The sequence below is a fragment of the Mustelus asterias genome, chromosome 29 (genome assembly GCF_964213995.1).
Source record: "Mustelus asterias chromosome 29, sMusAst1.hap1.1, whole genome shotgun sequence".
NCBI classification, from domain to species: Eukaryota; Metazoa; Chordata; class Chondrichthyes; order Carcharhiniformes; family Triakidae; genus Mustelus; species Mustelus asterias.
The window spans coordinates 4,232,667-4,246,465 of NC_135829.1; the positions used below are offsets into that span (position 1 = coordinate 4,232,667).

The following is a 13,799-nucleotide window of genomic DNA, read 5'->3' on the forward strand; positions in this document are numbered from 1 at the left end:
GATTCAGAGATCAAGACAACCTCTAACCCCAACGTGGGAGACAGCCACCAACTCAGCAGAACTAGTGCAGGACAGTCCAACAATAAGATATGATCATGATATGGGCAGCACAGCGTTAAAGTTTATTTATTAGTCATAAGTAAGCTTACGTTAACACTGCAATGAAGTTAATGTGAAAATCCCCTAGTCGCCACACTACGGCGCCTGTTCGGGTACACTGAGGGAGAATTTAGCAAATCCAATGCACCCTAACCAGCACATCTTTGGACTGTGGGAGGATTAGCACTGCTGCCTCACAATGCCAGAGACTCAAGTTCGATTCCGGCCTCGGGTCACTGTCTGTGAAGTCTGCACATTCTCCCTGTGGGTTTCCTCCGGGTGCTCGGGTTTCCTCCCAAAGTCTAAAGATGTGTGTGTTAGGTAGATTGGCTATGCTAAATTGCCCCTTAGTGTTAGGGGGACTTGGGTGGGGATAGGGCTTGGGTGGAATTGTGGTTGGTGCAGACTTGATGGGCTGAATGGCCTCCTTCAGCACTGTAGGAATTTTATAATCACACTTGAGAGGGTACAGAGGAGATTTCCGAATGGAGAATTTTAACCATCAGGAAAGATTGGATGAGATTGTTTTCGTTGGAACTGAGGAGACATTTAATTGCAATGTATAAAATTATTCAGGCCCTAGTTCAAGTAGAGAGGAAGGACTTGTTTCCCATAACAGAGAGGTGGATAACCAAGTTAAGGCAAGAAGGTTGATTAGGTGGAAGAAATTTCTCTCTGATCCCCAGAGGGTGGTAGGGAGTTGAACCTCATTATCTGACAGACTGGTGGAGGCAGAAACCCTCATCACTTTTGTTAAATTTACATATGGACTTCTTAAAAAGTTTTTAAAAATTCATTTACATGATGTAGGTGGCACAGTGGTTAATACTGCTGCCTCACAGCACCAGGGACTCTGGTTCACTGTCTGTGCGGAGTCTACACATTCTCCCTGTGTCTGCGTGGGTTTCCTCCAGGTGCTCCAGTTTCCTCCCACAGTCCAAAAGACGTGCTGGTTAGGTGCATTGGCCGTGCTAAATTCTCCCTCAGTGTCCCCGAACAGGCGCTGGAGTGTGGCGACTGCGGGGATTTCACAGTAACTTCATTGCAATGTTAACGTAAGCCTACTTGGACGATTAATATCTTGAAGTGTTTTTTAAAAAAACTCGTTCATGGGATGTGGGCATCGCTGCCCGTCCCTGAGGGCATTTAAGAGTCAACCACATTGCTGTGGAGTCACATGTAGGCCAGACCGGGTAAGGATGGCAGATTTCCTTCCCTAAAGGACATCCGTGAACCAGATGGGTTTTTATGACAAATGCAAAATACTGCGGATGCTGGAATCTGAAACATAAACAGAAAATGCTGGAAAATCTCAGCAGGTCTGACAGCATCTGTGGAGGGAGAATAGAGCCGACGTTTTGAGTCTGGATGACCCTTCGTCAGAGCTCTGACAAAGTGTCATCTAGACTCGAAACGTTGGCTCTTATTCTCTTTCCACAGATTTTTTATGACAATCATTTCATGGTCATCATTAGACTTTTTAATTCCAGAATTTTATTGAATTCAAATTTCACCATCTGCAGTGGCGGGATTCGAATCCGGGTCCCCAGAGCATTAGCCTGGGTCTCTGGATTAACTAGTCCAGCAACAATACCACTACACCACCAGTGAGTAGGGGGTCACCCATTTAAGACCAAGGTAAGGAGAATTTCTTTCCCTCAGTCATGAATCTCTAAATACCTTTTAGATTGATTCTTGATAAGCAAGGGGGTGAAAGATTATTGGGTAATTTATAAACTTTATTTATTTATCAGTCACAAGTAGGCTTACATTAACACTGCAATGAAGTTACTGTGAAAATCCCCTAGTCGCAACAGTCCGGTGCCTGTTCGGGTACGCCGAGGGAGAATTTAGCATGGCCAGTGCACCCTAACCAGCCCGTCTTTCGGACTGAGGGAGAAAACCTACGCAGACAAAGGGAGAACGTGCAGACTCCACACAGTGACCCAAGCCGGGAATTGAACCTGGGGTCCCTGATGCTGTGAGGCAGCAGTGCTAACCTCTGTGCCACCTCGGGTAGATGGGAATGTGGAGTTGATCATATTGAATGGTGAAGCAGGCTAAAGAGGCCTTCTCCACATGGGTGGCACAGTGGTTAGCACTGTGGAGTTTGCACGTTCTCCTCGTGTCTGCGTGGGTTTCCTCCGGGTGCTCCGGTTTCCTCCCAGTCCAAAGATGTGCGGGTTAGGTTGATTGGCTATGTTAAAATTGCCCTTAGTGTCCTGAGATGCGTAGGTTAGAGGGATTAGCGGGTAATATGTGCAGGGATGTGGGGGTAGGGCCTGGGTGGAATTGTGGTCGGTGCAGACTTGATGGGCCGAATGGCCTGTTTCTGCACTGTAGGATTTCTATGTATCTGCTGCCTCACAGCGCTAGGGACCCAGGTTCAATTCCCGGCTTGGGTCACTGTCTGTGTGGAGTTTGCACGTTCTCCCTGTGTCTGCGTCAGTTTCCTCCCACAGTCCAAAAGACGAGATGGTTAGGTGTTTTGGCTATGCTAAATTCTCCCTCAATGTCCCCGAACAGGCACCAGAGTGTGGTGACTAGGGGATTGTCACAGGAACCTAACTGCAGTGTAAATGTCAGCCTACTTGTGACACTAACAAATAAACTTTAAACTTCCTGCTCCTAATTCATATGTTCATCTGTATGTCATAAATATCATTCACTCAGTGTTATAAATTCTAACCATTTAATAAGAAATTGTACCAGTAAACATTTAGATTTCACCGAACATCATACATAAAAGTGCAATTGGAGGTACCCAGTCCAACCTACATTTTGACTCCTTTAATATTTTTCAAGTGTTTATCCAGTTTCCTGTTCAATGACATGGTCGATTCTTTGGCCTTTCAGATTAGACTTTAAACAAAGTCTTTTCTCGGATGAGTGTAAAACGGTCCACAGCCGCTATTGGAAGAGCAGGGGAATTCTCCCCAAAATCCTGAGCCATTATTGAACACTCAGCCAACATCACAACAGGTGAAGCAGACCCATAGCAGAGTGCTGTTTCTGGGCACTTTCTTTGTGCAAATTGGCAGCTGCGTTTCGTACATTACTACAATGCCCACATTTTAAAAGTACTTCATGTAAAACACTTAGCGATGTCCTGAAGTGGCAAAAGGCACCAGAAAAAGGCAAGTCTATTTCAGGAGCCCACTGCTGGAATGTATCCCATACTCGAAGACCATTGTATGGGAATTTTGTTTTCTCTAATTGCCCATCATTGTCATTTGTCCACCTTGAATACACTTAATGCAACACCACACAGAAATCAACGACTTTAATAACTTTCACAATAGTTTAGAGTCACATTTCTGAAACATGAGACTTCCTTTTCAGTTCTGGGGAAGGTAGGAAGAATGATTAATCTCTTCTGAAAACATCGGACAGTTTGTAACAATCCCATTCTCCAGTTTTTACGTAAAATTTCACCGAGTCAGTGACATATTATCCCGATCGTGACTTCAATCAACACTCAGGTTTCAGAGAAAGTTCAGTACGGGTGGCTTCTAGATGTCTTTGGAGCTATTCATCTCCAACTCATTTACCTTCCTGCTGTTTTGCAGCTTTTTATATTTCCAAATGTTGATTAAGGTTTTCTGATGGGATCCACATGTTTCTCAGTGACTCCAGTTGTTTTTGAGCCATGACAAAGATGTTATTGGACGTAAGGAAGCCTCTTGATGTGGGGCACAGTGCTCATCTTCTGGAACACAGAATTTCCTCTTCCCCTCCAAAGACTCTGACTCACGCTCACTGTGCTTCACTCAGCTGACCACTCAAGCAGCAGCTTAACTTAAATCGTCAGGCCGTTCTAGGATGGGGAGGAGGGTAACTGTAATGCCAAGCTCATCCAGCCTTCCACCAGACGTCCACGTTCATATCTTTTCCCAAAGCATAGATAGATCAAAAACAAATGCCTCTGTCCCTTGTAAACATTTAGCCACTGGAGCACCAGATGCATCACAATCATTTAAAGAAAATGGCACACTCAATTCCCGAGCTTAAATACAAAATGTTCAAAATAAAGATAAATGTAAACCATTGAACATGAGGGTCCAGCCAGTGTTTCGCTATTTTTCTGTTAGTCTGCGTGGGTTTCTTATCATAGAATTCCTACAGTGCAGAATAAGGCCATTCGGCCCATCTAGTCTACACCAACCACAATCCCACCCAGGCCCTATTCCCGTAGCCCCACATATTTACCCTGTGATAGGAAACCAGAGCACCCAGAGGAAACCCACACAGACACGGGGAGAATGTGCAGACTCCTCCGCACACAGTCACCCAAGCCAGGAATCGAACCCGGGTCCCTGTTGCTGTGAGGCAGCAGTGCTAATCACTGTCAAAGAGGAGGTTTTCACATCAATGGCGCAAGAAACAGAATGAAGACATCCAGAGCAAAATACTATGGATGCGGAACTACCTGATATAAAAACAGAAAATACTGGAAATACACGGCAGGTCTTGGGAGTGTTTGTCAACCTACACTCTGAGCTGAGAAGAATGACTGCTGATCTCATTGGAACATACAAAATTCTGAAGGGGGTTGACAGAGGATCTTTTGCCCTTGCTGGGTTAATTAGAACATGGGGCAACAGTCTCAGTATCAGGGGCCGATCACTTAGGACTGAGATGAAGAGAAGTTCTTCACTAAAAGTGTTGCTCCTTTGTTGAACATATTTAGTGTTGAGATTGACAGGTTGGGTGGATTGGCTATGCTAAATTGCCCCTTAGTGTCAGGGGGATTAGCTAGGGCAAATGTATGGGGTTATGGGGATAGGGCCTGGGTGGGATTGTGGTCGATGCTCGATGGGCCGAATGGCCTCCTTCTGCAATAGGATTCTATTTCTGGTCATGCGGGGAATCAAAGAGTAGATGGGAATGTAGAGTTGAGACATATTGAATGGCAGAGCAGGCTCATGGGGGCATGTGGTCTATTTCTGCTGTTAACAGAGTTGAGGTTCCAGATTTATTTCCTCACAGCAGATGCTGAACGTTTCCTGTATCTTCTGCTTCTATTTCAAATTTCCAGCAGCTGTAAAGTTTAACGTTAAATGTGACATTGCTGTTACAGTCTGGCCATGTCCAGAGTTGGTGAGAACAACATCTGTTCTCTCTGCAGGGACATCTGGCTGTGGATACAGCTGCGGTAGAGGGGCAGACAGTTGGGTTGGACGATCCGGATTGCCCACTGCCTGGACTTGTAGATGACAAGCTTTGCCAGGGATTTAAAATGCCTCTTAGACAGTGAATGAATAGCTATTTGTTTTAGATTTAAAATGCACCTTAGACAATAAGTGGTGATTCATTTTAACTTAAAATGCAACTTACACAACTAATGAATAGTGAATCATGTTAAGATTAAAATGCACCTTAGACCCAGGTTCGATTCCCGACTTGGGTCACTGTCTGTGTGGAGTTTGCACGTTCTCCCCACGTCTGCATGGATTTCCTCCCACAGTCCAAAGACGTGCTGGTTAGGTGCATTGGCCACGCTAAATTTTCCCTCAGTGTACCCGAACAGGCGCCGGAGTGTGGCGATTAGGGGATTATTTATTAGTCACAAGTAGTCTTAAATCAAGTTACTGTGAAAATCCTCTAATCGCCACACTCCGGCGCCTGTTCGGGTACACTGAAGGAGAATTTAGCCTGACCAATGCACCTAACCAGCACATCTTTCGGACTGTGGGAGGAAACCGGAGCAACTGGAGGAAACCCACGCAGACACGGGGAGAACATGCAGACTCCGCACAGACAGTGACCCAAGCCGGGAATTGAACCCGGGTCCCTGGCACTGTGAGGCAGCTGTGCTAACCACTGTGCCACCCCAAATGAAGAATAAAAAGTTTATTCATTAGTCACAAGTAGGCTTACATTAACACTGCAGTGAAGTTACTGTGAAAATCCCCTAGTCGCCACACTCCGGCGCCTATACGGGTAACACTGAGGGAGAATTTAGCATGGCCAATGCATGTAACTGGCACGTCTTTTAGACTGTGGGAGGAAACTGGAGCACCCGGAGGAAACCCACGCAGACATGGGGAGAACGTGCAAACTCCGCAGACAGTGACCCAAGCCGGGAATTGAACCCAGGTCCCTGGCACTGTGAGGCAGCTGTGCTAACCACTGTGCCACCCCAAAAGAAGAATAAAAAGTTTATTCATTAGTCACAAGTAGGCTTACATTAACACTGCAATGAAGTTACTGTGAAAATCCCCTAGTCCGGCTCCTGTTTGGGTACACGGAGGGAGAATTTAGCACGGCCAATGCACTAACTGACACGTCTTTTGGAGTATGGGAGGAAACCCACACAGACACGGGGAGAACGTGCAGACTCCGCACAGACAGTGACCCAAGCCGGGAATCGAACCCGGGTCCCTGGCAGCGGTGCTAACCCACAGTACCACCCCAAATGAAGAATAGATGAATGAGAAGAGGGATTAGACACTGGACCTGCAGATTGTAGTGAGTGAGGGGGGAGTTAATGAGGGATTGAGTGAACTCTGATGTTAATCCTTTAGCAGCTCAGTGATTTCAGACAGGAGTTGGGAGAATTCCTCCTCGGGCAGTAAGTATTTGTCGATGGTTTGCAGCACCGTGTCCTCGGTCAGGCTGCTGTAATCCTGGGGGGTTTTGATGGGGAGGTGGCCGGCCAGCTCGCACAGAGCCACATTGAAGGCGGCCTCCTCCTTGCGGCCGAAACAGCTGACCCGGGGCCAGAGGACGGCGCGGACCCCGTCCCGGCACTCGGGCCGGCCGGGCGGCTCCCCGGGAGGGCAGCCCCGGCACAGGAAGAGGTTGTGGGCCAGCGAGCGGCGGAGCAGGAGGCCGCCCAGGGCGTGGAGGGTCAGGGCGGCCCGGGGCAGGTCGCTGCCGTCCGTGTAGAGCAGCAGGCCCCGGCCGGGGGGCTGGGAGAGCCGGTGGACGGGGAGGTAACGGCCGCCGGCCTGGGCCAGCAGGGGCCGGCTAGGGGCCGACTCCAGCTCCAGGCGGTGGCCCAGGTAGTAGGCGTGCAGGTGGAGGTGGTTGACCGAGGCCGCCGCCCCCAGGCTGTTGAAGCCGAGCCGGAGAGCCGGCTCCGAGCTGAGGAAGAGCAGCTCCAGGGCCCGCAGCAGCGACTCCCGGGTCAGGAGCTGCGGCAGGCCGCGGGCCGGCTCGGGCAGCAGCAGGACGTGGCCCCACTCCAGCGGGCTGACATTGATAACCAGCAAGGCCGAGGCCTCGGCCTCTCCCTCCCGCCGCAGCCGGAACAGCACCTCCCGCGCCGGGATGCGGGTGAAGTTGAAGCCGGCCGGCTCGAAGGGCTGCCGCAGGCTGCGGATCTCCTGCGGCCGCCGCCGCTCGGTGGCCCGCTGCGGGTTGAGCTGAGCCACGAAGCGCCGCGGGCCGGGCAGCCGGCGGCTGGGCAGCCCCGAGCTCGGCAGGCGGTAGCGGAAGCAGCCGGCGGTCATCCGCTCCTCCCAGGCCGAGCGCAGGGCCGCGTCGAAGCGGGAGCCCGAGCCGCCGCCCCAGCGGACCCCGCTCCGGATCAGATCCCGCTCCGAGTAGCTGAAGAGCGGCGCCTGGGCCCAGGGCCAGTCCGGCTCGCTCCTCGGATCCGCCGCTGCCCCCTCCATGGGCGCCGCCATCTTACTCTGACGTCATCACCCCAGGACCCCGCCCGTTCCCATGGTTCCCGGAGGCTGCCCCCAACCTGCGCCTGACTCCCTAATCCTGTGGAAAACCGACGCCGCCCGACCCACACGGCAAACCTGAAATTAAAAACTGGCATGGTTTAAAATTACAAACCCTCCAATGCCCAATTCAAGCTTATAACCGGCCAGCCAATCAGAAATAAAGATTCCCTTAGCCAATCGAATCGCCGCTTCATCAGCCAATTGGAGCACGAGGACGTCCCTCAGCCAATCGGATCTCGGCCTGACAGCTAATCACAGGCGAGCTGGTGTCACCACGCGGCCAATCAGCATCGGACGGGGCCGCCAATGGGAGGGTGGAAGTCGCGGGCCAATCAGAGCCTGGCGTCAGGTTGCCATGGGGACACTGGCCCCCAGAGCCCTGTGCGCGGCGCGGGCCGGGCAGGCGGCAGGTAAGTGACTGAGTGAGGGAGGCGGAGCGGGGCTGGGGGCTGGGGACGAGAGAATACACCCGCCGAGCCGCACAGCGAGGCGCCGGGAGAGGCCCAGGCCCCGGGGGGAGGGCGATCAGAGCCACTGGCGGGGCCCCGGCCTGACCCACTCCACCCCCTTGTCGACCCGTTTCAGTCCCCTAGCAACGGGAGGCGGCCTTAGCAACGGGCTTGTCAGCCCAGAAACCAAAGCGGCAGACTGACCCAGGCTGAACATAGCCAGGTTAAACTGGTTGGCCAAGTTAAACTAGTTAGCCAAGTTAAACTAGTTAGCCAAGTCAAACTGGTTAGCCAAGTCATTTAACTTCTGTCAATCTGAATCGGTCAATGCATTGTCTGAGCATCTTGCACCGGATCTCTTTGGAACATGTTGCCACTATATAAATGCAAGTTGATTTGGTTTATTACTGTCACATTTATTTTTATTTATTAGTCACAAGAGGGCCTACGTTAACACTGCAATGAAATTACTGTGAAAATCCCCGAGTATTGGAATACATGTATTGGGATACAGTGAAAAGTATTGTTTCTTGTACAGTCAAAACAAAACTGGCGGCACGGTAGCACAGTGGTTAGCACTGCTGCTTCACAGCTCCAGGGTCCCGGGTTCGATTCCCGGCTTGGGTCACTGTCTGTGTGGAGTTTGCACATTCTCCTCGTGTCTGCGTGGGTTTCCTCCGGGTGCTCCGGTTTCCTCCCACAGTCCAAAAATGTGCGGGTTAGGTTGATTGGCCAGGTTAAAAATTGTCCCTTAGAGTCCTGGGATGCGTAGGTTAGAGGGATTAGCGGGTAAAATATGTGTGGGGGGAGGGCCTGGGTGGGATTATGGTCGGTGCAGACTCGATGGGCCGAATGGCCTCCTTCTGCACTGTAGGGTTTCTATGTTTCTTCTATGTTTCTATATCGTTCATAGAGTACAAAGGGCAGAAGGAAAAGGAGGGAGTTTAACATTGGTGTTCACGGTGGCACAGTGGTTAGCACTGCTGCCTCACAGGGCCAGGGAGCTGGGTTTGATTCCTGGTTTGGGTGCCTGTCTCGTGCGGAGTCTGACTTCCGACCCATAGACACAGTATTGTTAAGACCCAGGCCAGAAACTCTAAGGTGTTTTGTGAGGTTAGCCTAGACCCTAAGTTTTACATTTGATTTTTGGCACGGGTGAGTGTAAGGTATTTCACTCCAGGTATGATTCCAGTGATCCACTAGGAAGCTTTTATCAAACAAAATTTATTTAAGGACACAGTTGGAATATAACAAAATAATTAGCAGTTAAACAATTTAAACACGACACAGTATAGGACACAGCTGCCTCACAGCACCGGGACCCGGGTTTGATTCCCGGCTTGGGTGACTGTTTGCGCGTTCTCCCCGTGTCTGCGTGGGTTTCTTCCGGGTGCTCCGGTTTCCTCCCACAGTCCAAAAGACGTGCTGGTTAGGGTGCATTGGCCATGCTAAATTCTCTCTGTGTACCCGAACAGGCGCCAGAGTGTGGAGACTAGGGGATTTTCACAGTAACTTCATTGCAGTGTTAATGTAAGCTTACTTGTGACACTAATAATTAAACTTAAACGACATGATTTGTTATTATCATAGTGAAAAGTATTGTTTCTTGCGCGCTGTACAGTCAAAACATACTGTTCATAGAGTACATGGGGAGAAGGAAACGAGAGGGTGCAGAACATAGTTTGTTTTGATTTATTATTGTCACATGTATTTGGATACAGTGAAAATTATTGTTTCTTGCACGTTTTACAAACAGCATACCATTCATAGAGTACATTGGGGAGAAGGATAGGGTGCAGAATATGGTGTTACAGTTATAGCTAGGGTGTAGAGAAAGATCAGCTTAATATAGTGCAGGACCATTCAAAAGTCTGGTGGCAGCAAGGAAGAAGCTGTTATTGAGTTGGTTGTTACGTGATCTCAGATATTTGTATCTGTATTTGATTGATGAAGGTAGAAGAGAGTATGTCCAGGGTGCGTGAGGTCCTTGATTATGCTGGCTGCTTTCCCAAGCGGCATGGTGGCACAGTAGTTAGCACTGCTGTCTCACAGCGCCAGGGACCCGGGTTCGATTCCTGGCTTTGGTCACTGTCTGTGCGGAGTCTGCACGTTCTCCCCATGTTTATGTGGGTTTGCTCCGGTTTCCTCCCACAGTCCAAAAGATGTGCTGGTTAGGTGCATTGGCCATGCTAAATTCCCCCTCAAGGTGCCCGAAGAGGTGCTGGAATGTGGCGACTAGGGGATTTTCACAGTAACTTCATTGCAGTGTTAATGTAAGCCTACTTGCGACACTAATAAATAAACTTTAGAACTTTAAAGTGTAGATGGAGTCAATGCATGGGAGTCTGGTTTGCATGATGGACTGGGCTATGTTAACAACCCTTTGTAGTTCCTTGCGGTCTTGGACAGAGCAGGAGCCATACCAAGCTGTGATACACCCAGAAAGGATGCTTTCTATGGTGCATCTATAAAAATTTGATTTGATTTGATTTATTATTATCACATGTATTAACATACAGTGAAAAGTATTGTTTCTTGTGCGCTATACAGACAAAACATACCGTTCATAGAGAAGGAAATGCGAGAGTGCAGAATGTAGTGTTACAGTCATAGCTAGGGTGCAGAGAAAGATCAACTTAATGCGAGATAGGTCCATTCAAAAGTCTGATGGCAGCAGGGAAGAAGCTGTTCTTGAGTCGGTTAGTACGTGACCTCAGACTTTTGTATCTTTTTTGCGATGGAAGAAGGTGGAAGAGAGAATGTCCGGGCTGCGTGGGGTCCTTAATTATGCCGGCTGCTTTGCCGAGGCAGCGGGAAGTGTAGACAGAGTCAATGGATGGTGAGAGTCACAGTGGACATGCCAAATTTCCTTAGGCTTCTGAGAAAGTAGAGACGTTGGTGAGCTTTCTTAACTATAGCGCCGGATTAGAAGGTCCAGGACAGTTGTTGTTGTTGGATTTAAATATTTGATGTGGATCAGTGTGAGCTGGCGCTTTTTGTTGGAGGAAGTAAAGAGGTCTTGGATTTCTAGGAAGTTAAGGATCTAACTGTGTTAGAAGTGCAACGACATCTGGGGGTACAGGTTTCCAAATTGTTAAAAGTAGCAACTGTACTTTAGTAAGGCCATGAAAACAGCAAACCAGGCTCTGGGGTTCATTTCCAGGGGGATAGAATTTAAAAACACAATTTCAAAACTTGTGGATGACATAAATCTGGGAACTGTTGTGAACAGTGAGGAGGATAGTGTTAAATGTGGAAAGGATGGTCTAGTGGAATGGGCGGACATGTGGCAGATGAAATTTAAAGAAGAGAAGTTTGAAGCGCTTTACTTTGATCTGAAGAACAGGGAACTGTGATGGGTACAGTTCTAAAGAGGGTGCAGGTGCAGAGTGACTTGAGCATATACGTGAACAGGCATTGAAGGTGGCAGGGCAGGTTGAGAAAGATATTAATAAGGCATTTAGGATCCTGGTTCATCAATAGGGGCTTAAAGTACAACAGAAAGGAACATCTGATTAATCCCTATGGATCACTGGCTCAGCTTCAGCTAGGTATCATGTCCAGTTCTGGACACTCTCATGCCTTTAATAAAGATGTAAAGGCATTAGAGAGGGTACAGAAACGAATGAACCAGAATGGTTCCAAGGGTGAGGAATTTCAGTTACATGGATAGATTAGAGAAGGCGGCACAGTGGTTAGCACTGCTGCCTCACAGCTCCAGGGACCCGGGTTCAATTCCCGGCTTGGGTCACTGTCTGTGCGGAGTTTGCACATTCTCTCCTGTGTCTGTGTGGGTTTCCTCCGGGTGCTCCGGTTTCCTTCCACAGTCCAAAGATGTGCGGGTTAGGTGGATTGGCCATGCTAAATTGACCCGAGTGTCAGGGGAATTAACAGGGCAAATATGTGGGGTTATGGGAATAGGGCCTGGGTGGGATTGTGGTCGGTGCAGACTCGATGGGCCAAACGGCCTCCTTCTGCACTGTAGGATTCTATGATCTATGAGGTTGGGGCTGGTCCTTGGCGAAAAAACATTTGGTGGAGATTTGATAGATTTGTTCAAATCTTGAGGGGCTTAAACGGTTCATGCTGATTGGGAAAGATTGGGAACCAGAGAATATCTATTTAAGGTGATTGGCAAAACAAGCAACAGTGACAGGAGCAAAGTCTCTTTTGCACGGTGGCTTAGGATCTGGAATGCACTGCCTGAGAGGATGGGGGGACAGATCCCACCAACCCAGTTCAAATGGGCAATTCACCAATGCAAGAAACTACAAAGAGTTGTGAACGAAGCCCAGTCCATCTCACAAACCAGCCTCCTATCCATTGACCCCATCTACACTTCCCAATGCCTCGGCAAAGCAGCCAGCATAATTAAGGACCCCACGCTCCCCGGACATTCTCTCTTCCACCTTCTTCCGTCGGGAAAAAGATACAAAAGTCTGACTCAGGAACAGCTTCTTCCCTGCTGCCATCAGACTTTTGAATGGACCTACCTTGCATTAAGTTGATCTTTCTCTACACCCTAGCTATGACTGTAACACTACATTCTGCACTCTCTCCTTTCTTTCTCTATGAACGGTATGCTTTGTCTGTATAGCACAAGAAACAATACTTTTCACTGTATGTTAATACATGTGACAATAATAAATCAAATCAAATCTTCATTTGTAACTCCAGTAGGTGTAGGGAGACTATGTAACTGTGAGGGGCGTCACAACTATTCCAGCCTGTCAACCTGTCTCTTTCTTTGGTTTCACAATTGCCTGTAAATCCTCCCGTAGAATGCTTTGGGATGTTTTACTGTGTTTAAAGTATTTTATAAAGGCATTAGTTTGAATTATTCTTCGCTGGTATGACTTTGCTGCGGTTTATAAATATGAAGACCTTTCCTTCCCCAGAAGTCACTCCCGAATTAGAAAAACAATAGAAAGGTAATAGAATCAGGTGTCCTGCCTTAAGGCTTATGCAAACTGTTCTCTGTAAAACTGTAGCTGGAAGTTTGTGTGATAGAGGCTCGGAAAATTCATGCATGATTTACCCTTCTCAATCTATCTCTTTATCTTTGACGATTGTGTTTAGCAAATTCGAATTGCACTCTTCAGGGGGGTATGTACACGAAGGCACATTCTGTCGATCACTGATGCATCTTGCTGGCTGTACCTCCTGCTGAGATGGAACTCACAGGGGAGCTGCTGAACTACAGCCATTAGTGTTGCTGGCGCTTAGGGCAAGTGAATATCAGCACATGGACAATGTTGCTGGAACAGTCATTCTGAGGTAATGTGAGGTAATGCATTTTGGAAGGTCTAATACAGATAGGAAATATACAGTAAATGGCAGAAACCTTAAGAGTATTGATAGGCAAAGGCAGCTGGGTGTACAGGTACACAGGTCACTGAAAGTGGCAATACAGGTGGGGAAGTTAGTCAAGAAGGCATACGGCACGCTTGCCTTCATTGGTCGGGGCATTGAGTTTAAAAATTGGCAAGTCATGTTGCAGCTTTATAGACTTCGTTAGGCCGCACTTGGAATATAGTGTTCAATTCTGGTCACCACACTACTAGAAGGA

At 48.5% G+C, this 13,799-nt stretch overlaps 2 protein-coding genes across 2 annotated transcripts in view; one reads left to right on the top strand and one right to left on the bottom strand.

The window, feature by feature from the left end:
* Positions 1–5,758: 5,758 nt before the first annotated feature.
* gdpgp1 (GDP-D-glucose phosphorylase 1) lies at positions 5,759–7,733 on the bottom strand. Its single transcript, XM_078199808.1, has one exon. It carries the CDS (start codon positions 7,731–7,733, stop codon positions 6,615–6,617), a length of 1,119 nt encoding a protein of 372 aa, XP_078055934.1. The 3' UTR covers positions 5,759–6,614.
* Positions 7,734–8,087: 354 nt separating this feature from the next.
* Positions 8,088–13,799, top strand: part of LOC144480403 (tubulin polyglutamylase ttll6-like) — a 64,741-nt gene continuing 59,029 nt past the window's right edge. The window contains exons 1-2 of the mRNA XM_078199809.1: positions 8,088–8,191; positions 11,714–11,843. Coding sequence (XP_078055935.1) covers positions 8,088–8,191; positions 11,714–11,843 — 234 coding nt within the window. The remainder of the gene's footprint in view (positions 8,192–11,713; positions 11,844–13,799) is intronic.

Excerpts from the sequence above, each read along its gene's own strand:
- gdpgp1 (XM_078199808.1), bottom strand. The coding sequence starts at position 7,733 with ATGGCGGCGCCCATGGAGGGGGCAGCGGCGGATCCGAGGAGCGAGCCG.